At 40.0% G+C, this 25,412-nt stretch overlaps 1 protein-coding gene across 1 annotated transcript in view; it reads right to left on the bottom strand.

Moving 5' to 3' along the window:
- Nucleotides 1-25,412, bottom strand: part of LOC140234361 (protein phosphatase EYA1-like) — a 414,338-nt gene that overhangs the window by 29,016 nt on the left and 359,910 nt on the right. The window contains exon 10 of the mRNA XM_072314419.1: nucleotides 20,242-20,325. Within this exon, the coding sequence (XP_072170520.1) occupies nucleotides 20,242-20,325 (84 nt within the window). The remainder of the gene's footprint in view (nucleotides 1-20,241; nucleotides 20,326-25,412) is intronic.

Here is a 25,412-nt window from a genome sequence, read left to right as displayed (position 1 = left end):
ACTCAGCATCCCCGTGACACTGGCCACAATTTATGATTCATTCAAAAAAACAATTGCTACAACCGTAAAAAAGAAAAACACAAGCCTTCTCCCCATCTCTCCCCCCCCACCCCCCCCCCACACACACACACACACACACTGCCAAATGTGAAAAGAAGAAAACAACGACAACTGAAGAACATGATGCGTTTCACAGACAGCGGTGTTTTTATGCTCCAACTGTGTAACTAACAAGGCTGAGGAGAGTGGGATAAGGGCTTTGTTCCAAGCCAACCAGGCGCGACTAATGGCCTCGCTGGGTGAATCCCCTTCAACCATTTTAATGACACTCCACTAGCAAGGGATAAAAAAAAAGAGGGAGCGGGGGAGGTAACCGTGACTACCACTGTACCTGGCTACCAGCATCTTCCAGTGGAGGACACTTGTGCGTCCAGCGAAAACCTGTCCCCCCTAGCGAGAGAGGTTACCAGTTTCAGGAATCGGCTTTATATACAGTATATATTGAGATTGTAACTATATTCTTCTCATATGCTACCCTCCTTGATGAACATTAGGTGAAAGAATTTACTGATTCTTCATCTTTTTTTTTTTTTGGACATATATTATAGGATATGAGCACAAGTTGTATGGATATGAGGGGACTCATTTGTGAATGTGTTGCTCCTCATTCATTGAAAGATTTAAGTTTCACCCAACTTGGAGACATAGATTTAATGCATCTTACAATATGATACAATACAATGCAATACAATACAATACAATACAATACAATACAATACAATACAATACAATACAATACAATACAATACAATACAATACAATACTATACAATACAATACAATATGATACAATATGATATGATACAATTATACAAGACAATTAATGTTTAATGTGCTCTTCCAATGAGTTTCAAAGTGCTTATAAAAATACAGAAATGGAACATTTACAAATGCAATGCAGAACGAGAAATGAAAACATGGAAAAATGGAATAAATTGAATACATACAAATTTGTACCTATGGACTATTGGAGACTAAATGGGCTAATTCTCAAAGCAGCATGATATAAAGCATTCTCAAGATAATCATTGTGCTTGTCAGAACATGAAGTTTTTAGAGATCCCCCTATAGGATCCCACAGTCTTGCCAGCTCTGGTATCGATACATTTAAAGTTTAAATAGATCACTAGGGAAACACCTAGACCTAGGTGCAAAAGCAGGTTCCCAAGGTATCAACATATGGCTTGATTAGCTAAAGCACAGTCACAGTACAGCCCAGTCACAGCGGACAACTCTGGGAGTTCAGCTTTAGGAAGCTGTCTCCTGTCCCCACAGCTCCGGCTGGTGGCAACGACCAAGGTCCCATGCACCGACAGAGAGAGTCTGTAGCAACGACAAGCTCATAGATTTCTGGGTGACGCTTTTATCTAAACATCCATTTTTATCACCCCCACCCGGCGAGGACCGACAGACGAAGGGGGAGCACTCTCTCTCCATCTGTTACTGAGCTCACGTTTGGAGGAGACTTACATGCGAGCCCCCGAGATGCGTGGATCACGTACGCTCCTTCACAGTCTAGCGACACCATCTCATCCCCGGCTTGCAGAGATCTCATGAATGCAGCTCCATCCCCCTGCATGCACCCGCCACCGCCGTCTACAAACTAACTCCCTCCCCCCATCGTCGGCAGATGGTGAGCTGATGGCATTCGCAGATGTGCCCAGCCACCGATCTATAGCCCCCCACGCGATTTGGTGCTGTGCACCCTTAATCAGGCATTGCCGCACCCCCCTCCGACTCAATCGGACTGCACAGTCCACACTAGTGTTCTCTTCTGCCTCGATAATTACTATATTTTCACAATTTTTCCATTGGAGATGACATATACAAAGCAGAGATCGAAAATAGCAACAGTGATAGTAAATGATACTTCTAGAAGGTTTCAGTAACACATTCAATGCATCATTTACCAGTGGCTAGTTATCTAAACTACTGTGACGTTCTTTAGGTATAATGAAGCTATACATGAATGCCATGACAATGGACTTACTATAGAGAGAGGCATAATTCGGGGTTGATATCTGCAAATCTTTGAATAACAACCAACATACCTTGTAGAATTCCTAAAGGATTCTCTCAAAAATGTTTTTAAAAAAGTGTTTGAATAGAGTTTGATTTTCCACCCCCCTCTCCTCCCCACAAAAAGTTTGGCCAAGTTTCTAACTGTCTCTAGGTTTCTCTTTGATGACGTGAATAAAAAGAGAGGAAAGGATTGTACCTCACACGCAAACTGGGACAAGGTTATTACCTGTCTTTTGGCCACCAAATGATGCGATCAATTATGATGTCCTTTGATTTTTCTACGCCATTAGTCACTCAGCTGCCACACTTAACCCATAATGTGCCCACGCACACAGCCATTAGAAGCGATAATATTTTTCTGGTGTTCGCCTAATTTCCTCAGTAATTTGGCCGTAATGAATGAACGAAGCAAGCCCACTAGCGTGTGACGATAAGACAGTCTTACACAAACACTACTATGACAGAACAAACTGGAATGGGGGGGGGGGGAGAATACTAGTATATGATTTCACTTCATTTATAGTTTTAAAACAGCTGCGTTGATCAATACAAAGACCTCAGCAATGTTTAATACATTATATCATAAGGACCATGAATAGTAATTCAAAGATATTTTCGCGAATGTTGAGTGAACGGCCTTTTATGCGGCGTGGCATTTTCGTGAATTGCCACTGGCATTCAATGCATATGGTGTAGACAAGAATTTTTTGTGTGCATTTTAAATTTGCGAGTCTTGGCTCTCTAAGAATTGAAATGCACACAAGCATTTCTGGTTTTACAGTATATGAACTCAGATATGACACAAGTTACATGACCACAATCATCATTTGTCATTGTCATACTGAAAGAACAACGTGCCTTCAAACTCAATGGAGCCCAGAGTCTTGTAAACAAAAGTTAATCTTTGTACAAAATTTACATAACACTCGCTAATTTTGTACAATAGAGGGCAGTAGCTACTCAGAGAGTCACACTTTAAAGGGATGGTACAGTAGTGGTGGAGATGAGAATTGGGCTTTTAACTTTTTGCGAGATACCCAAGAAAAGACTTATGATATACTACAGAACATACCATTTTAAGAGGAATTCAAAGTTTATTTGATGAAAATCGGGTTTGGAATGACTGAAACATCCAAAAACAAAGTAAAACAAAGCGATCGTAATAAAGTGTGGGTCCCACACTTTATAAGAATCGCTCTTTTTTTTTGGATATCTCAGCCATTTCGAAACCATTTTCATCAAATGAATGTTTAATTCCTCATACATAATGTAGAATTATATGCTTTTTCATATCTAATGAGAGGTTTCTCATTATCTCACTAAAAAATGTTAGAAACCTGAAATTAGGTCTCAACCAAAACTATACAATCCCTTTAACCTGTTGAGGACAAACTGATTTTGCTTTAATTCCCACATACACCTGCCCGAGTACACTGAGGACTAGTCTTTAACAGGTTAAACGTGGTAGGAAAGGGGATAAATGGGCAATTGTCATAGACACAGATTACATGATTACAATAAGAAATGGTGAGAATTTTTTTTTTTGGGGGGGAAAGGTGATATGCACGGAAAGAAAAACAATCCAATTAAGATCTATTCAAAGAGACAATGATTTGAGCTAAGACATTTCATGATCGGCTATCGGTGGAGTTCAGAAAGAAGAGTGAGATGCCGAGAAGAAAGAATAATGAACCAATAAAGAAATACAAAGGTTACTGCAGAGGTGTGAGCAACAAGAAAGACATACATGGAGCACAGGAAAATTTGGAAGGTGGCAAAAAGGGTGATGAAGAAGGCATCGTTTGTATCGAGCAAAAGACCAAACGTACTGTGAAAAAAGGGTAAGAGACAGGAGCAGCTATAAAGTATATAGAAGGATAGATAGATAGACAGATAGATAGATAGATACATGGGTAGAAAGGTGAGATAGAAAAGATATGTTGAGATATAAACACAGATAGATGTGTACATATATCAAATATATTATAAACTTATTATACACAAAGAGAGATAGAAAGGAAGATCGAAAGATAGATACATATATGGAGAGATAGACAGAGATTGATGGATAGATAGATAGATAGATAGATAGATAGATAGATAGATACTGTAGATAGAGAAAATATGGGAGGGAGGAGAGATATGGAGAGAGAGAGACTGGGAGAGAGACTGGGAGAGGAAAATTGTGTCATAAAGAGGAGATTGTTTGGTGTCCCTGCAGAAATTGATGTCTTATTTCAGCTGGCCCGCTTGCAATTTTCACACTTTCAACCCGATACAGCATCCATTTAGAATTGCAATTCCTCCGAAAATGAATATTTTTACATCCATATTTACCAATTTGCATTGATGGGGGGGAAGGCGATGGTCACACTTCGGTGTGAAAAGGCATGAAATGTTCATGCCTCCTGAAATGATCTCTTCTCCATACGCACCCGGCGTACAATTCCCAAACTAAGATGATGCGGAATTTCAAAGAAGTCATCTTGCAGCAGCGGAGGGGCCGAAATTCGCACTGAGGAAGACACAAATATCTGTGCGTGGCTGATACACAAGATCTATTACAAAAGCAGGAAATACACATGTTTGACTTGCTGGAACGGGATTGGGATTCGAATGAGCTCAAACTTCGCCGAGCAACAAGCCTGAGTTGCTAAAATACAAGTTTGAAAATGTATTTAACCAGGGAGGAGGACAAATAAAAATGCAATTGCTAGATGTTAAATCTGCGCAGTTCCAATATCAGCACTTCTAACTCCTTTTTCAGATCAATGCTTGTGGAATAATGCAATTCCCAATGTTATTATCCTTTATGTCATTGTTTACTTCCATTGATGTTGTGCATTAACCTAAATAATTAACAAGGACTACAGCCAATGTTCAAACCTGCTTGAAGGTCTTGAATACTTGCCAAAATATATGCACGTACAGTAGAACAGTCACAAAGTACAAATGTATGCCTCTTGATTTTATGCTTTTTGGCACGAAGACCCAAAAAAGAGCGTGCAGGTAAGGCTGAGAGAGCTGTTGCCCAGCCTTGGTATTCTTCAAATTAATACATTGTCTGGCTTATCGAGAGATTACATTTGAACACCTCATCTGGCATACCAATATAAGTTTTGTTCTTCCCTGCCGTTTCATTGAGCTTTCTTCGGGGCTGCTGGTGCACTTTTTGTATGTGGAGGTTTTAGTAGCGGAGAAAGCATTATAGCAAACAGAGCAAAGAGGCATAACAGGAAAATAGTCTTCAATCAGATATTCAGAAACTACGAGGCATCGATCGCTTCTCATGCTAGTCATGTATGGCAGAAACTTGATGCAAAGAGATCTGATAGAACAAAATACCAGATATAACAAACTCAGTTCTCATGTCCCTGCTGAATCCATACATTCTTCGTTTTCATCTTACTCTCATGGTCTAAGAACAAACTGGATAAAGTGGTATACAGAAAGATCGCATCTCGACATCGGTCATGTGGGGTGACCACACCCAAAAGGATTGGGGGGGGGGGGATGATGTACCCTCAGGCATCATTTTTCACAGCTCAGGGCATGGAAGGCATGAAGTTGGGGCTGACCTTGGATGTGGCGTGTCCGAAACCAACCTCATGAATAAAATAACACCACAAACGCGACAGCAGATCATTTCCATCTGAGTGAAATTTCAATCAAGCGTTACTTGTCGATCCTTACACGCCTTGAAATTCCCTCATTGGCAAAAAAAAAAAAAATGTAAAAATGATTAGGACATAAAGCGTCACAAGGGCATCTGATATTTCTGACTCCTGTCTCCATGGAGACCATCTGCCCCGTCTCAGAGGGGTAAAACATTTCAATCTATATTTCATGAAGAAATAAAGAACATCTGTCAAGACATCATACAGAGGTGGAAGAAGCTCGATGCATAAATGACTCCTAGATGAGGAGGTATATGATCTTCAGACGGATCTAAAACAAAAAAAGAGAGTAAAATATAGCCCAGCTATTAACGCATTCAATACCAAGGGCACCAACGACAGGTGGGATGGACAAATTCGTTGGAGGTTGATACCAGAGGTCTTTAGAGATTGTGATTTGAGAGTGCTCCAGGGAACGGTGATAACATATGTTCACACTACCCTTTGGTTGGCAAATTGCCTGGTGGAGGGCCAGGGAGCGGTGATCGGATGAAGAATCAAGGGACGCAACAACATCTTCCCTCCATCCTTCCCTCGTTCGTTAAAATACACCTGAATAGACAAACGCTACTGGTCCCAAGCAACCCCCCGAAATATCTAGTGTTTCCAATTCTTGTGAGAAATCACCAAGAACCGTTAATTTCCTCGCTAAGATGTCGAGGAACGTCGGCGATATACACTGGAGATTGAGACGGGATCCGTCCTTTCTTCGGTGGCCGGTGGCCGGTGCATCCCAAGCTCGCGTCCTCCCGCTGCATTCTCCGTCTTCACTTTCCGATTGGAATTATTCAGGATCAATAGGCAAAGGTGGACCAGAAGAGCTGGGATGGCGGGCACCACCATACTAAATTCATAAAGTGAACAGGAAACAAAAAGATAATTATACGTTCTCCACGTCTCTCGGCATTTTCTTCATTGGGTTTCTTCTTTGGAGTAGCACACCATTCTTCTCATACACGATTGGCAGCTGAGTAACAGAAGGGCATTCCAAGTGTTCAGGGTTCAGTGACCTTCTGCCGCTTACTAATTGATCCTCTTCTTTCTTTCCTTTTCTGTCTTCTCTGAACTGTAGGGAATCTTTATGCGGCAAATTTTTCCTCTTCTGCGCTAGCACATTAACTTTGAAACTTCATCTATTGTTTGACGCGGAAGATCATTAGACAGTTTACTGGCATCAGTGATTTGTGAGTCTGAAGACTTATGCCGGTAAGGCTTCAGAAATTTGATGAGGATAATGATACGATGATCTCTATTTACAAAGCATGTCTTTTTCAGCACTAACACTGGTCTCAATTCCAGTAGGACTGCCATTACATTGTACTTTTACTGAAGCATTGCCAGATATACCCCTCGATCTTTGGGCACTGGTTAAGATGGGCACTGTGGATAACACATCTTTGGCAGATGTGTACACGGAGCAGGATTTGAACTAAGTGCCTAAGTTTTAAGAGTCTCAAACAATATCCACCACACCACACTGTTGTCACTGCATCAAATTCAAAGCAAAGAGCTCTCGCACTAAAAATGTTGTATCTGCCAGGATTTCAATCACCTTCGACTGTATGCAAGGAGCAAATGAACTCTGAAATGCTGAAGACGCAGAGCATCACTTATTCTGATTCGTTGTCACAGCACGGCAGCTCTGAATTGAGCCATCTGGGACTATTTCAATTTCTGTCAGGAAAACAGGTGATGTAAGAAAAACAAACCAAAAGTCCTCAATAACAAACACAGGCAAAATGAATTTAAAAACACATGAAAATATCAACTCTGATCACGAAATGAATGTGACGTGCAGTCATACATTTCTCTGTTCAGTCCAGTACTCCGCAATTGCTAATTTAACCACTCGCGACATTGTCGAGAAGTCTTGATTCTAAAAAAAATCCATGACTCCCTAAATATATGGTGTATACAGTACTTGGTAAAAGGGGGAAGGGAGGGGAGGGGAGAGCTGGGGGAAGCACTACCCAGAAGGATAAAAGATGCAAACTTCACAGAAGGAGGAAGAAGAAAGGGAAGAACAAAAAGAAGCAAATGAAAAAGGAGAAAAAGATGATATATACTGAGGAGGAGGAGGAGGAGGAGGAGGAGGAGGAGGAGAAGAAGAAGAAGAAGAAGAAGAAGAAGAAGAAGAACAACAACAACAACAACAAGGAGAAGAAGAAGACAAAGAAGAAGAAGATGAAGAAGAAATGGAGGGACGAAAAAAAAGAAGATGTATGCTGCTGGGATGAAAAATGTTTCGTCAATCCCGTGGATGATCCGGGCTGTAGTTGCAGCCTTGGTCGCAGTGAAAAGTGGGGCTAAACCAGCTTCACCTCCAAAGCTGTAGGTTATTCCAACATCATCTGATCTGATTTATATCGGGGAAATCTGGTTTTGCTTGAAATTTCTCCTCTCTTCTTTTTCCATGCCTCTTCTTGTGTAGTTTTTTTTTTTTTTTTTTTTTTTTTTTTTGGGGGGGGGGGGGGGGGAGGGGTTGCTAGGGCGAGGCAGATGAGACCAGTCCACAAAAAAATCCAAACCCCAAAAGAAGTTTTCTTTCCATGTTTAAAGCAACCAGTAGCAAGATTACGACCATTAAGGTATTCCAATATCATAACTGCATTGTTGTTTTAAGACTGCAAACAAAGGAATAAGATACCACCATTGCTTGGAACATGAAATACCCACAACATTGCTTGGAACAATCTATTCAACATGGCATTATGATCGTCATAAAGTGCAAGCGCAGTTTTATCCTTTAACTATACAGTAAGCTGCCTATCAACTGTGCAGACAGAATATTCCCTATACATAATTTGTTCTTTTTTTATGACAACTTCCCATTACTGCAAGTATCATCTTCACTATCATCTCAATTTCTGTTTGCTTTGAAAGCAACAACAAACGGATGAATATTTGCCAGTATCAACATTCCTCGAAAAGTTCAGAGGGCAAATATAAATGCATCCATTCCTAAGTCCCGTTTATCCCAAGGTTTAAACCAAGTGACCTTTATATATAAAAAGAAAGATTAATATAGTTCATTAAGCCATTCCTTGCAAGATTATGAAATGCCACAAGATTTTGTTCAAAAACCACACATGCTCCTAGTATAGCCAATGGTTTAAGTGAATCTAAAACACAATCATTATACAGGGACAGAGTCATTTTCATGCATAAAAGATTGTTAAATATGTACTTGATTAAGTTAGAATTTGCCCCTTTAATTTTAATAGGCAAGTCCACAACCTGTGTACCAGGGTGATAACACTTGATATCAAACAAGGGAGATACACTGTATTGCTGCAAAACATACACTTGTACAATAAAGAGTTCCCCATAGAACATTTCCAGAGCACACTCGAGGCGTGCCCTGAATGAGTTCATTGAATAAGTTCATTGGGAAATTTGGCATCATGTGAGGTCATGTAAGGTCATGTGAGGTCATGTGAGGTCATGCGAGGTCATGCGAGGTCATGTGACATACTCATCTCTACATGAATATCTGGCCAACAAACATTTTTTTCACTTATGGTCAGTTCAGAGGGATAATTGCACCCTATACACAATCTTCATAAAAGATAAAAGTACAAATTAGTGAAAATCAGATGGCATAAACCCACATTGGACAGAATGAACACTGCTTCTGTTTGAGGAGTGTATTTTATCATCTAAGAATCAGAAACATAAAAAAAAAGACTAGCAGCTGAAGCGCTGTGATGTTAGAGCAGCTCCAATGACTGCATAAATGATCAGTACACTTGTCTTTTTGCATATAATTACGTCAAATGGTGAGAAACATTTCGTATTTCAGCCCTTAGGCAGCAAGAAACTGATGTTACAGGCCCATTTAAATCAATGTTAAAAATCACCTTTTCGATGATTATTAATCATGACAGTGATGCATGCTGAAATTTTATATTCATGCTCATATATATACACCTATCACAGCTTATGATATTGTGCAGTCCAAAGAACTGAATGTCAGTATTATTATCATTATTATCATTCAAAATACATGGACAAATCTCTATTACAGAAAATACAGTTGTAGTAAGGTACAATTGTAACTTAGAAACACTGGGATATGAATGTGAAAATGTAAAAAGAAGATTTGAAAGGTGTATTATAAACAAGTCAAATGGTTAGATGGACTCATGGGAAGAGACGTACATTGTGTACCTTACTTTTACACAGCAGAAGAGAATGGTAGATGGTGTGTACCGTGAGCAAGAGATAAAAACCAAAAAGACTTGAGTAAAAATCGATCAGAGGATCATGGAGTGTAAGCCGAGAGCTAAAGCGCGAGATGCGCATCTGAAAAAAGGGGGAGAGAGTTGGAATGTGTGTGTGTGTGTGTGAGTGCACAAAAGCGAGAAATTGATGGAGCGAAAAGATTAGGATTAAAGAGCAGAAGAGACAAAAAGTGCTTAAGGGATGGGAATTTTTTTTATTTTTTTTTTTAAAGATGAAGCGAGCTCGATGAAATGAAAGCTGCATTTCTGAAAGACAAGGGGGAGATGGAAGGGGATCGCAAGAGGCCGAGGATAGGGGGATAGTTATCCCGATGAGAATATAAAGAGTAAAGGGAGAGAGGAAGAGAGCGAGGGAAGGAGAAGATGAGTATGGAGTGGAGGGGAGAGGAGAATGGAAGAGAAGGGCAAACTCCGGTGGAAGCAGGATCACGGGCAATTGATTGATTCCACGGCAACAGGTGCTGGCGTCACGTTTGATCTACCGCTGGGCTTTGCGGAGGAACGTGGCAGGGTTCGGTGGGGAAGCACTGAACCCTGGGCCGGGAGAGGGTGCTTAGAGTTTATCGAGGGAGAGATGGAGGGAAACAGAGGGGGAAGAGTATATGGCAGATACTGGCCAGTCCTCACTCATGACAATGACTGTCATTGATGGGGGCATAATACCCACTTCATCTTTTTCTCAGCAATCTAGCAATGATCATTGAAGACAACGGGACCGGCTTTTTGGTTCCAAGAATGAAGGGCAGCTGAAATGCACAAATTTCAGGGTTCTATTCGGTGATGTTTCATTAACAGCCCTTCTGAGGAAGAGACGCAAAAGCTGTTTCACGGAGAGAATGACTCATGCGAAGCGCAGAGTGAAATTTCATACTTCGTCACAAACAGAGATCTGGATATCGTAAAATTTCAGCAGACCCGATACAGACCTGACTGCTATGGGTAATGCTACATAAATCTCGATGTCACATTAGATTGATGGATATTGGAATGTGTAACATCATTGCATAGGTAAAGTGCACATGGTGCCAGTAAAATTTGGGATACGTAAATACTGCTTGCAAAGGCACACAAGAGAAGTGTTACACTGGGTTTGAGAGTTTGATATCCTGTGTATTATCTTTGTGCATTCAACCCTTACAAAAGATTTGGACATGACTAGTAAGAACTAACAGCAATAACTGCTGCTTAAGGCAGAGAATCATATTATTGTATGTTAACTCATGACAATAAATGAGAATTTTGATGACCACTGACTACTGTACTTGGATCAAGGAGGAAAATAGAACAGTACTCGCAGTAAATATTTTTGCTGATTAAGTCAACAAAAAAGTATTAAACAGCTAGAAGCATATCAAAATAAACTCAACAATGTTTCCAGTTTAGTCTGAAAGCTAGAAGTGAACTTGGAGAAGAAAAGTGGGGAAGGAATGCAAAGGCAGAGGATTGAGTGAAGGAGTAACAGAGGAGTTTTCTTGAGTGGTTCGTCTTGCACAGGTGAAAGAAAAAAAGGAGAGAGGAAAAAATGTTTGTCTACGTCTGGGTTCAAACTTGGTTCATTGCTGGTTGCGATGTGACTGCTTCCCTCCCCCACCATGCATCCCCCTCCTCTTCCTCCTCCCCTTCTTCCTCCCCTTCCTCCTCTTCCTGTTCATTGCTAGCAACAACACCACCACTGCCACCACCACCACCACCATCACAATCATCATCATCATCATCATCATCATCATCATCATCACTATCATCATCATCATCATCATCATCACTATCATCCTCATCACCATCATCATCATCACCATAATCATCAACATCATCATCATCACTACCATCATCATCATCATCACCACTGTCATCAACGTCATCACCGTCATCACCATCTTCCTCATCGCTATCGCCATCATTACCACCGTCACCATCATCATCACCATATCACCATCATCATCATCATCATCACCATCATCACCATCATCATCATCACCATATTCATCATCATCATCATCACCATCATCATCACCATCATCACTACCATCACCATCATCATCACCATCATCATCACCATCATCATCACCATCATCACCACCATCACCACCATCACCGTATCACCATCATCATCACCATCATCATCACCATCATCACTACCATCACCATCATCACCATATCACCATCATCATCACCATCATCACCATCATCATCATCACCATATTCATCATCATCACCATCACCACCACCATCATCATCATCACCATATTCATCATCATCATCATCACCACCATCATCATCACCATCATCACTACCATCACCATCATCATCACCATCATCACTACCATCACCATCATCACCATCATCACCATCATCACCAACATCACCAACATCATCACCATCATCATCTTCATGATCATCATTGTCATCATCAGAACAGATGCTTGGCCCCAAGCACATAAGATGACAACTTCTCCAAATCTGCCATAATCATTGTAGTTCACATGCATATTGTTTCCCTCAATGTCTTCGGAAAGGAGAGAGAATTCCAGAAAAGAAGAAGAAGAAGAAAAAGAAAATCAGCCTCACTCAACAGACTTTGCACTAGAAATCTGCTACCGCGATCCATTCATTGCCAGGGGCCATTCTGGGCCTTCAGCTGTAGTAAGTAACGCATGGACAGAATTCACAATTTCTCTGAACTCCTGTTTGGGGAGGGGGGGGGGGGGTAATCTGGCTGGAAGGAAAGGGGGGAAAAGATGCCCTGCATGGTATTGACTGCTTTCGGCACAGCTTCCTCATTCTACACTGCTCTGCCCGCCAGCCTAGAGCAAAACTGGCATTTGGTTGCCGATGACATCGGGTTATTAAAGCTCCACATATTTTTTTCTCTTTTTGGAGTGTTCTGAAGATTGCAGGAGATCTGCACCTTTTTACCAGTAGCTTGCTTGACTTGTTGTGACACTGAAAAACTAAATGGATACAACCGCACCTTACTTCTGAGCATATTAATTAAACAATGAAGTATCCTTTGCAGGCATTGACTGCAGTACAACTGTCACTGCACATCCTAATGAAGAATATCAATGAGACAGTGAGTGGACTACACATTAAAGGTATTTCATATTTTTGGTTTCCATAGCAACAGATCAGGGTTGTGATGACAGAGGGGGCAGGCATGAGATTACCCATACAATATTCTGAGTTCAGTTAAGTCCAGTATATGTGGCACAAAAAATCCCAACAACTTCAAATATGAATAAGTAATGTCATTAGACCAACAGTAATTTCTTAGTCGAACAGTTCAACAAATGGAACACAATGATATAGATAGGAAGAGGTTGATATATTTTATTACTCTTGGAGGAAAAGGCAATTAACTGATAAAAGTGAAGTTCGATAAAATGAATGTACATTAAAAACAACAGCATCACATAAATTGTAAATGAGAAAGGTACAGTGCTTCTGAGTTAACATATCAAGAGAGCATTTATTGTGCATAAAAATGCCCCATAACAGCTATCACCGCCAACTTTCTCTTCCCACCTAACATGGTGGTTCTCTCAGAATGATTCTAATGTGACAGAAATGAAAGTACTATTAATTTCGAAGTTGGGGGAAAATGATGAGGTATAGAGTAGAGAGCTATCGATCAAGGTGGAGGTTTGATGAGATGAGAGAAACAATGAAGAACGCTTCAGAGACGGACGACAGAGGCTGAAAACGGGTGAAGCAGGGGAAAGTTGCTGGATACTGGCTGAGCGAAAGGCTGCGAACTCCCTTGAATGCTGACTGAGACTTAAATTTCATTACTACATCTCCTCATGAAGCATGTCATCGACCGTTGAAAGGTTGCGATCGGAAAGGAAAAAAAAAATGATGGGAATGATTACCTCAACATGAGAGAGAATGAGGGAGATAGAGAGAGAGAGAGAGACTATTACAGAAGTGGGGTACGGGTGGGATGGGGGAGGGGGAACCAAAAATAGGCAGACATACTGGTAGACAGAAAGTCAGACTGACAGACAGCCAGACAACACATCAAACAAGAGATTCATGGCAGAAAACAAAACAACCAACTGCAGAATCGTCAAAATGACAGTAACTTTCATCACATAGCTTGTGCTGAGTTGTCAAAGCATGATCATCGCAGCACTTTTTTTTTTTTTTTTTGCAGCAGAAGTAACCTACACCTGCCGGCAGACAACATGTATAGGGAATCGCAGGTGACTTTCAATGTCTGTGACAGCCCCCATCCAGGGTAGAAGGCTAGAAAAGCACTGGTTTGATTGATACCAAGTTTACACTTTGAGGACTAACAAAGTCAATTCGCTGAATACAGTATTACCATGATGGGAAGAAATGAAACACAAGCGACTCTTTGAATACCCAAAAGGAAGCTTTTTGAAAGTAAAATGACCTTACAGCAAATTAGAAAGATGTGACGTAAGAATTGAGAGGTAAAGTACTCAACGAATAAACATACACAGATTAAACAAACTCCATCAATTGGACAGGAAACGCAGAGAAAATTCTACATTTTTAAAATAGTATCAAATATCTGAGTTATTTGAGCTATGCAAGTTTTACTAGAAAGAGAGAGAAAAAAAAACAGTAGCTCAAGTTACATACATGTACTGTTGATTATAGGGACGGGAAATGGAGTGAAACATATGGATATATGAAACATAAAAAGTGAGGTATATGAAAGAGAAATACAAAGACAAAGTAACATATGGAATGAATGAAAGAGTGAAACATATGGAGAGATAATACAAGAAAGTGAGAGAATAGCACTGGAAAAGTAAGGTGGGCTTAGATAGAAAAGATGACAGAGAGAGATAGGAGAGACAGACCAAGAAAGAGAAACAGATAGACAGAGAAAGAGATACAGAAGGAGAGAGAGAGACAGAGAGAGAGAGAGTAAGAAGGAGGGGAGGGAGAAAGTTTGTGAGGGATAGATCGACAGATGAATGGAAACGCCTCCGGCTATTTTCATTCAAAATCTCCTCTGTTGTTGCGAGGCAAGTTCAGTTTGTGATTACAACCCTTGTCATTATTCCCTCCAATATTTGGGGGGAAAATTTCTCATAAATATTAGCCCTTGGGGGACATATGAGGGAAAGGAGATTGAGGAAAAAAACAAATCTTCCACCAGCATTTCACATCATTTGGCAGTAACAACATGAATCTTTCTACTCGTGTGTTTTGTTTTTGTTTTGTTTTTTGTTTTTTTGTTTTTTATCTGGCACATCGTAGAAATTTTACCTATAACAAAGTGTTGGTTAGGCCCTGTGCAACTGTGGTAAACAGCCGGTAGAATACTGCTAATTCATATTTCAAGTTATTGCAGATTTAGCAGACATCGTGGAATAAAAAAGTGATGGCGATGGTTCCAAGGAGATCACGCTTGAACCAAATTTGTTAGCAACAATGAACTAATTTCTCTTCCCACTTCTTTACTTGGGGGGGGGGGTGTCAAGTTAAAATGCTGAAATTTTATCTAAAAGGCTCACATGAAGTCACATCCAAACCGTTTTCTCTTTTGTTTGCTTGGTTTTTATTCTTTACCTATACAGATAGACGTAGGATGGCAAAATCAGGAGAATCATTTAAGCACCTTGACGGTATTAAGCACAATTGTCTACTTTAATGTCTTAAAAGATAGAACATAAAATCAGAAATAGCTGCATACAACAGCCCCATTTACACAGGTAAATATAACAACATTAAAAATCAACAATATCTGAGCTTTCTATTCACAGCCTATGCAAAATTGTAGAGTTACCGTGCTACAGAATAATCACAAATTCTTGCCACTCTATTGGACATTTGCAACAGGCTTAGCAGTCCACTGCCTATATAAACTATGCTTGATATTCAGGTGTTCAGTATCTAAGGTGAATCACACTCCATTTCTTTTTTGAGATGCTCAAATTTCTGATACCTTTCAACTCTGTTCACTTTCATTACCTTCAACATAATATTGCCGTATCATGATTCAACTCCATAGATTTCATTGTGACCCACATGAAGATATACTTACACACAGTTCCAAAAAGGGGAGAGCTTAGATGAATGTCAACAGAATGTCATAATACACATCTCAAAGTAGCATTTTAGACCATACCCTTTCATCTTTCATACATGCCATATGATTGCAAGACATCCCTGAGAAAAAACAAAAACAAAAACACAGCTTTGTTTACCATGACTGTACTCAGGGATGATCATCCACACATAATTCTACCAGGAAACACCTCTGTGAGCTGGTACCGAATTAAGTCGTAGAGCAGCACAAAATACAATCACATTCCCTGGGAACGCTTTTAACAAATCTGAGGTGACAGCTTTCACCGAGAGATGATGATTTCAATGACGGATCTCTTTTCTGATTGTTTGAGTCAGAAGTGCCCCGCAACACACCACCGCTACCTAGTCCATCCTAACACTCTCGATTGGGGATGGTAAGTTCCCTCATCTGTACGTCTTTTTTCCCTCCCCCCCCCCTTTTTCGTTGTCTATCCTAACAGCAACTGGTAGCATGGGTGGGACTAGTGCCCTTGAGCTTCAACTTTGGGCGCGTCATTTGCACAATGAACCAACTGACATTCTTCCCTCCTCCCCTCCCCCCCCCCAAAAAAAAAAAAATAAAAAAAAAAAAAATATCAACCAATTTGTGCCAAAGTGCACATTTATCATGTGCACTCACATACAATCTCATACAATCGTGAGATTGGTAGAGAAAATCCATCTTCAAATTGTTGGGGAAGGACAGACGGAGATGCACTCCTCTTTTTATTGGGGGGGGGGGGGATGTGGGTTACATGACAATGTGCAATGAATTCTGCATAATGGGATTTGCTAATTGGGCTCTTAACCCATAGCAGACTAGTCCCAAGTACAGTACACTCTGGCAGGTGCCTAAATGGGAAATGCCTGTTATAAATGAAGAATCGGGCATACCGTCAGACAAAGTAGCTTACAGAAAATAGTAAAAACAGACACATTCATGGAGTAATATTGGCCTTTACTAGTAAAAGAGACCCCCTCAATGTCATGATTGAGAAAGTTGAGTTAGAAAAGTAGGCTGCAGGTCACATCAAGTTTGACAAAAAAGAGGAGCAAAAAAGTGAGAAATTATGAGAGAAAGAATGCAGCCACTCTGCTCCACTTTTTTTTCATTTTTTTTCGCGGGTGAGTTCTCGGTGTCAGATTTGACGGTGCTATCAAATCATCATCAACACTCATTCAGCCTCCGTGGCCATCACCACCATTTTATCTCGCTTCTCATTCAGCCCACTTTCTTTCGCCGGAAAGAGTTTTGCCAACTTCACTCCCGGCCTTTATCACTCCCGCATCTGTAGTTAGCTAATACTTTGTCCTCGTATTCCAACTGTCACCTTTGTCGCGGAGGTTTCTGGATTACCAAGTTTTTCTCCCATCATCTTGTGTCTCCAATTTTTTTTTTTCAAGATATTTTTGTCTTTATTCGAGATAGGGACGAGTGAGAGAGAGAGCGCTATGAGATTCTTCCAATGACGAGATGAAATTGGATAGGATGAATTGGGCTTGAATGAAGGATAACATGATTCCCGATAGATGCTATAGATAAGACTGGCAATTTTTTGGTTGCAGGTACCGTTTCTTTTATCATCATCTTTACTCCATCGGTGCAGCGAAATGGATGGAAAGGAAGAACCTTGACAAAAGTCCAAAGTTTTAAAATTGTGCGCGCGGAACACCGAAATTATGAAGTCGCTGGAAATGTCATACGCACTCAAGGTTATAGGACCAGGTGATGGCTGGTCTCCTCTCATTTTACGGCGTCAATCAAAAAAAAGACCCGGAGAGTACCACTATCAATCTCAGTCTCCCGGTAGCGTGGCAGGAAATATATGTCAGGTACTCCTCTCTCTCTCTCTCTCTCTTCATCCAAGTTAATGATACGGGGATGACTTGGTTGGTGAATAAAAGCCCACTTCCATGGAAACAAAAGTTTTTCTCACCATTTTCTTCAATCATCTTTTTTCCATTTTGTATGTCCGCTGACACTTTTGACATCCGCCGACACTTAAAAAGAAAAAGAATACATCTCTCTTTTTATACTTACAGTTGGAGATTCAATCTTTTAACAGATGTCTTGCCTATTTCTTGGAGATTTTGTTCTGTTTTGCTCTGCTTTCCAAACATATTCAAAGGCTCAATGAATTTTCAAATGGATTCTCAACCCACAACCTCCAAGACCTGGTGCATCCCCCATTCATTTGAAACATGGTGCCTCTGGTTCCAGAACGGGAATGGGTAAATAAGTGCGTAAGCCCCCAAAATAGATTTCCACCATCTGATACATCGTTTGAACACATTAACCAAGACTCATTTCATTGTAGTATATTCATATATATATATATATATTCATCTCCTCCTCTCTCTGATTTATTCATGTCCTAACTGTAATCGGTGTTACCTTTTCTCCTTCTGCTCAGCCTCCCAGGGTTTCCATCCGTAAATTACCACCCCACCGAATACTACCAAAGTTTGTATCATAATAATGTCCCTTTGGCTCCCCTCTGTATAATTTATATTTCTCTATTTCTCTCACTATCAATCAATCACTGTTACTTTAACACCTAAAACTAGTCAATATCCTTCCCCATTTCTCCTTCATTCCCCTTTAGAATGTTTTCCCCCCGCATAAGATCTGTTTCTGCTTGTCTATTTCTCTCACTTTCTATTCATCTCCTTCTTCCCCTCATTCTCTATCTCTACCTCTTTATATCTCTTCCAAGCATATTCTTCTTCTTCTTCTCTTTTTTTTGGTCGTTTTAATAAGTGAGGAGTAAATGAAAACGCGGGGTGAATGACAGAAAAGCCTGTGTACGGGTCGCCCGAGGCAAGAAGTGTTGGATTGCGAGGCATGGCACACACGCACACATACACACATACACACAAACGCACAGAGACGCACGTCTTGGTCTGTGCCGATGTACCCCTCAATTTGACAGATTTCTTGTTCTCTTTCACTTTCATCAGTATTTCTCCATCTCTCCCTCTCCATCTCTCTCACTATATATCTCTCCCTCTCTCTTTCTCTTTCATATCTCTCTCTCTCTTTATATATTTCTCTTTTACATCTATCTCTCTCGTTTTCTATCTTTTTCTGCTTTTGCCACTATACTGTGGTTTGAGAGACAGGGGTAAAAAAAAAAATCCTATATTCTTTGAAGAAAAGCTCAATTGAATTGAAGGAAAGAGAGGTGAAGGCTTCCAGGAGAAAGAGAGAGAGAGAGGGAAGGAGACAGACAGACAGACAGACAAACAGAGGGGGAGGTAAAAAAAAAAAAAAAGAGAGAGAAGAATTAATGAATCTTGGGGATGGACATTGCCACCGTGGAAAGAAATGCATTCGAATGCAAATCAACCTGCATGGGATGCAAGATGCAAGCAGTCGCATGCAAGACCTTGGGTCCACCGTGTATGCCAGCTACGAGAAGAAGTCAAGCACAGCTAGATTATCTTTTATCAAGAAATGAAAATGATAAATACAGGAACTTTGAATCTTCCTCTCGCACTGCTTTTGAAGCAAGAAATAATTTTGAGGCAGGTCATCCTCTTCTTCCCCTAAATGTGATGTCTTCAAATTGATGAAATTTATCAATCATCATCATCATCAATTTCATCAATTTGAATCATTATGCAGTACCCGGTGCATGCTATAATCATTAGAACCTGCACTGGCTGTTGGGCAGAAGCTCGGTGGTGGCAACAATTTGAAAATCTGCTCGCCCAAACTGGACAAGAGGGGGGAAACAAGTTACACACATGATGGCACAAACTTCTGACATCACCAGACATTCACTGCAAACACCAACAGGTTTTTGGCCACTTTTCTAATTAAGACATCCATTTCAATATCATCTTTTTTTTTCCCTTTACAATACCCAAGATAACCTCAGAACTGCCAGCAATCAAACACTCAAATGAAAAGGAGATTCCAGATGAGCTTTTAGGGCCATACTTGTATGCTCACTAATTTCAGTAGACAATGATAATTCTTGGAGTAGGAGGTTGTCACATATATTCTTTGGGCAGAACATGAAGAATTATGACTTCATTATCTTATTTATTCATTTTTTTTTTCTTTTTTTTTTTGGGGGGGGGGGGGGGAGCTTTCACAGAATAAGGGAGACCAGCTACCTCTGCATCTCAACACACATCAATGACACAAGATATGAACAACAGAAAAGTGGTAGGAGATCTTACCTTGCCAAACCGCGTCGCATACGAGCCCGTTAACAGTGAATGGAAGATGATTATGGTTTCATCCAGGTCCCAGACAAACACTCTCTGTAAGGAGGAGAGAGAATTGTTTTCAAATAATATTTCAGACAAATTTTCTCCGTGAAGCCGTAATCGATTAGCAACAGTGAATACAGTTAATGGGACTGAAGGTATTGTAGACAACAAGCAGGCTCATCTAGCAATACAAGGTGTACATGTAGAGGTAAGACATATCATTCTTTTGCAATGGAGTACTGAAGTGATGATGTCTCAGTCTTTTGTAATAGCTTGGGTTGCAACCAGGTGTGAACATGGTTAGCAACAGTAGTTTTCAAAGACCGGGACAGGTGATGTTGTTTAGAACCAGTTTCCATGGTGATAGATGGTTATGACATCACTCTTTGGTACTTTTATACCCATAGGCTTATTAGATGAAATGTCTGATTCCTCTAACCAGCACTTTAAGTTTTAATTTAAGTCAATCTCCAACCTGGTGCAATGTTTTGAATTGAAAGACAAAAAGAAAGAAGAAAAGAAACATACACACAGTAGCTTAGTCACTCAAACATTGTCATTCATGCAAGAAGCAGAAATGTAGGTCCTACAAATGAAATGAAAATCTCTCAATGTCAACAAGTAGCTTAATCTGTTGGCTGCTGGAACACAATATGTGCTGCATTAACACATGGCTCACAGAACCCAGGCAGTGAAATTTCTATGGCGATTTCAGACTTTTGCAGCAAACAGTTTAATGAATTTAAGTGTGTTCTATCATACAGAGTATGAAAACAAGCGACCACTGTCTTAGGAGAACTAGGATTTGACTAAATTAAAATGAAGAGCTCTCCACCAGCAAAACAGTAACACACAAAACCTGCTGCAGCACTAAAAAAATTCATGTAAACGACTTTCAAATTTAAGAAACCATTCGAAGGCAGTCACTTGAATAATTTTCCGGCAACCTTTACATGCAAGCGGTGAGAGGTTATTGCAAAGAATGGTTAACATCTGATCTTGGGTGTAAATTGAAGCAGCAATTGTAATGAGAGAGCAGATAACCAAATCCATAATCATATCTCTCACTGTGCATCACCTGTTAGTTACACAAAAAAAAAAATGATAATAAAAGTTATCCCTGGTATAAGACATCCAACCTCCTGATGGAATATATCATGTATGACATTATCTCTCCTTAAATTAGGGAGATATAAAGATAAAACAACCCAAACAGGTGTATTTATCATTTGGGTGTATATTCACACAGAATAAAGTGATTACCCGCAGAGGCACTAATCATCCAGTTTGATAACATGTTAACATCAGCTTTAGATCAATCTGAGGGGCAAGGGGGGGGGGGAGCCCATGCCCCTTGTATACCAATATAATTATCTAACCATTACTGTGCTGTATAGTGCTTTCTTTGCCAATGGGAATAGATAACTGAAAACTATCTGAAAAATTTGAATGCAAAACAGGTCAAGCAGCATTTTTAAAGAGTTAAAAGTATTAAAGTTTGTTGTCATATAGAACAATATAAAACCTTTCTAAGGTGACACGACATTTGCTCCTACGACAATTGCTCCAGTCTCATTTGGGTTAGGGTTGTGATAGGGTTTTAGGTTTAGTCTGATATGAGGATTAACTGATTAACCCGTTGAGGATGAGTCCTGAGTATATTCGGGCAAGTGTCTATGGGAAATGCATGTTGTAACAAAATCAGCCCGTCCTCAATGGGTTAAGATTAAGGTTATGTTTGTGGGTAGGTTTTATGTTTTTGCTTAGTGAGCAGATATATTATGGAAGCAATTGTCACAGGAGCAAATGTTAAGGAACCCCTTTCCAATGATACCCCACTTGTTGCATAAAAAGAAATACACTGTACTTTTAAGTTAGGTTTAAAGATATCCCATAAATCTCACTACTGTCTTTGTTTTATAGCCCGTTTAATCAAAATATCTCAAATTGACAGGAATGGAGGTTTTGCAATCAAACTCTTTAACTGTATCATGATTAGAGATTAGCTAATCCCCTAATCCCTACTGTGTCACCATACAGCGTTCCTGTCAGACTTAGGCACATTGCTACACCTGAGAGTGGGCTTGCTAAATTTACATTAAGACCCAAGTTTGTATGGATTACTGAATGCTGATGAGAAAGCTTAGCATGAGTCGGGCACACATGAAGGATTAAAACTTTGGGCTGCAGTACTGGATTCCCAACACTCAATATTTCTCACAGACAATGGTGCTAGAATAAAATTATTTGATTTATATCTCATTAGCATGGTGATATTTGCTCATATATCTCTTGATGTTGGTAACAATAAGGACATGTCCTTTATTTTCTATTTTGTTTACAATAAAGACATGATTACAAACAAATGATACTGAGAGCATAATTTTCAAAACTTTTCTTTGCCAGAGTGTTTTTTTTTTTCATGATTTTGAACAATCATCACACAGCTTACTTCAGCAAAAGTTCTATCACTTCTGAAATGGAGCCACAGGTGTCTATTAAACGTTATCTTCAAGAATTATTGTATCTCTGCCAAAGTAAGAGGAAAAAAAGGAGGGAAAGAAAGAGATAGTAGCTAGATAGAAAACGGGGGGGGGGGGGGGGGGGGGGGAAGAGATACAGACGAAGTGTGCTGCCACCCATATAGCATAATCAGTAGCATATGCATGCCCCCACCCCCCACAACCACTGACATCTGACAACCTTATGAACTTTGAACCTGAGCCTTATCTGAGGCATACACACCTGTGCCAATTCAAGGGGTCTAATGACACAATCCTCGTTAAAGCAATGCAGTGTCGGCTCAAATGTCCCTTAGCTTGAGTAACCAAGAACGGAGGATCATCAAGAGTTGTTGCAATAGATAAGGTTTACACATTATGTGACAAAAACTATTAACTCTTTATGTGCCACATTCGCACGTCCGACTCAGTCGACAGCGTGCCAACTTCGCATATTCTGCTCAACAAACAAAGCCGCCAAAACCGATCGATCAATCGCTAATCACTGCTAATCCCACGGCACAATGAAAGCATTTTCTTTTTCATTTCTTCTGTTCCTCTCATATACGGCTTGCATTCTATGTGGTGATTGACTGTGGAGCGGTGTTCCCAACTAGATTTGCTCGTACATTCTAAGTTTCTGTCACGGTTTTATGTGCAAAAGTCATGCCTTTACAGTAATGTAGCAACTTGGCATTCAAAAAAAAAATGAAAATAGATTCGTCATGCAATTTATATCGAAACAAAGCTTGTCATTCCTCTTAACTATGCATACTAGTATGCCCATCTTAAAGGTAGGGGATACCTTTTACAGACCTCCCAAAATGCAGCAAAACATTAAATATGAACCTCAGGGGACTTGCTTAGGCTACTGCTTAGAAATTTGGAAGTCAACAGTTATCTAAAATTTGAATAATGCACAAAACTCAACTATTCAGTAGTTCTGTGTGTCAGCCACACTTACGCCTTTTTGTTGCATTCTTCTGTATTTGTGATCTATAAACACAAATCTAAAAGTACAAGAGCTGATGTAATAACATATAGAGTGTGTGGCAAGAATGTATATACTTTGTAGAAATGTTTGTAAGTGTTGATGAACTTTCTTCACAAAATATACATGATGGACACACGTGCAGTACATGGGTCTGCAAAGGTAGCCTAGTAATGTACTGGAATTTACGGTGAGCCCCGAAAACAATTCAATTCAAAATCTAACGGTCAAAAAAATGTACTAAATGTTACCTTCCACTTTAAATACTTTATGGGAGTTTCTAAAATGATACTCTCTTCAACATACCACTGTATTTATACAACTCTTCATTTAAGGCGTGCAAATGGGATTCCCTACCTTTAACAGAATTTTGTAGAAGTTATACAAATTGGAAAAACAGAATTCTTTCTGAAAGCATGACTTCCTTAGTGTCTCAGAATAACGTGGCACACAGGGGTTTTCCACCATGGCACATAAAGAGTTAATAGTCAAGCACATTCAAACTGAACTTTCTATCTTTTATTTCTCTCATATAATTTTCTTTGAAAAAAAAAAATCACAACCAGTGCATATGCATATCATTGCCAGAAAACCATCGTAACAAGTCGTGAGACTTTTGATAATTTGATTTGGACGGAAAAGTTCTATTCAGAAATGTTTGAGGCAAATTGTGTAACATTCCCGTTTATACAAAACCAGAAAAGAATGTACTTTATAATGTGATTGGTCGACTGCTCATCATGCAGCATACAGTTATAAGTTCCATTGCACGCTGTCACTGTCAGCCATGTAATTGTGCTTGGGCAAAAATGGATATTGCACGGCTGACTTCTCACATATCTTTTGACTCAAGGATTTTGTTCCATTGCAAGGCCTTGATGTCACAATAAACAAACCTTTGCCGCGCACACTCAACAGTTCCATGTGCACTCACAAGTGTGTATTTTGTCACTCATTTTACTGTAAACAACTTCAGCGATTGATTTTGCATGGTACTGCATGTACACAGACGTATTACTGTACCGACTGTGACTATGTCGCCTTTCACAAAAAATGGTTGTTATTTCTGTGCTAAATTCAAGAGAAATCTGTGTGGATCACATTCTGTTGACATCCGTGGTGTTGTATAAAACCAAATAGTACATGCTCTTTACTCGTGCAATGGAACAAGATTTCGCACACAGTGAATGATGAGGTGCACTTCTCAACCTGGCTTCGCCTCGTTGAATGGAGCGCCTTTATCTTTCACCTCTTGCGAAATCTTGTACCAGTACACTTATGACCATTCGCTATTTGTATACTCTAGGGCCAATCTCTCCCACAATGAGCCTAAATATTGCTATGAAGAATGTTGTCTGGAATGCCCCATGATAAAATTTCCCCCCTCATCAGAACTCTTTATCTTTAACAGCTGCTGTTTGACCGGTAGGTGGCTGGCTGCTAAAGATGGGGGGGGGGGGGGTATCGTCAAGTAAAGAGCGAAATAGCACAACTACGTTTTTAACCGTGACGAGGACAGGTGCGCTAGAGTGAAACCATTATCTGTCGCTGCAACAATAACCGTCAGTGGCAGAAGATAGTACAAATCATACGTGCACGATTGTCACAATTAACTCATCACTTTACCACCCATGAACTCTAACAGG

The sequence above is a fragment of the Diadema setosum genome, chromosome 10 (genome assembly GCF_964275005.1).
Source record: "Diadema setosum chromosome 10, eeDiaSeto1, whole genome shotgun sequence".
NCBI lineage: Eukaryota > Metazoa > Echinodermata > Echinoidea > Diadematoida > Diadematidae > Diadema > Diadema setosum.
This window is presented reverse-complemented; position numbering and strand designations above follow the sequence as displayed.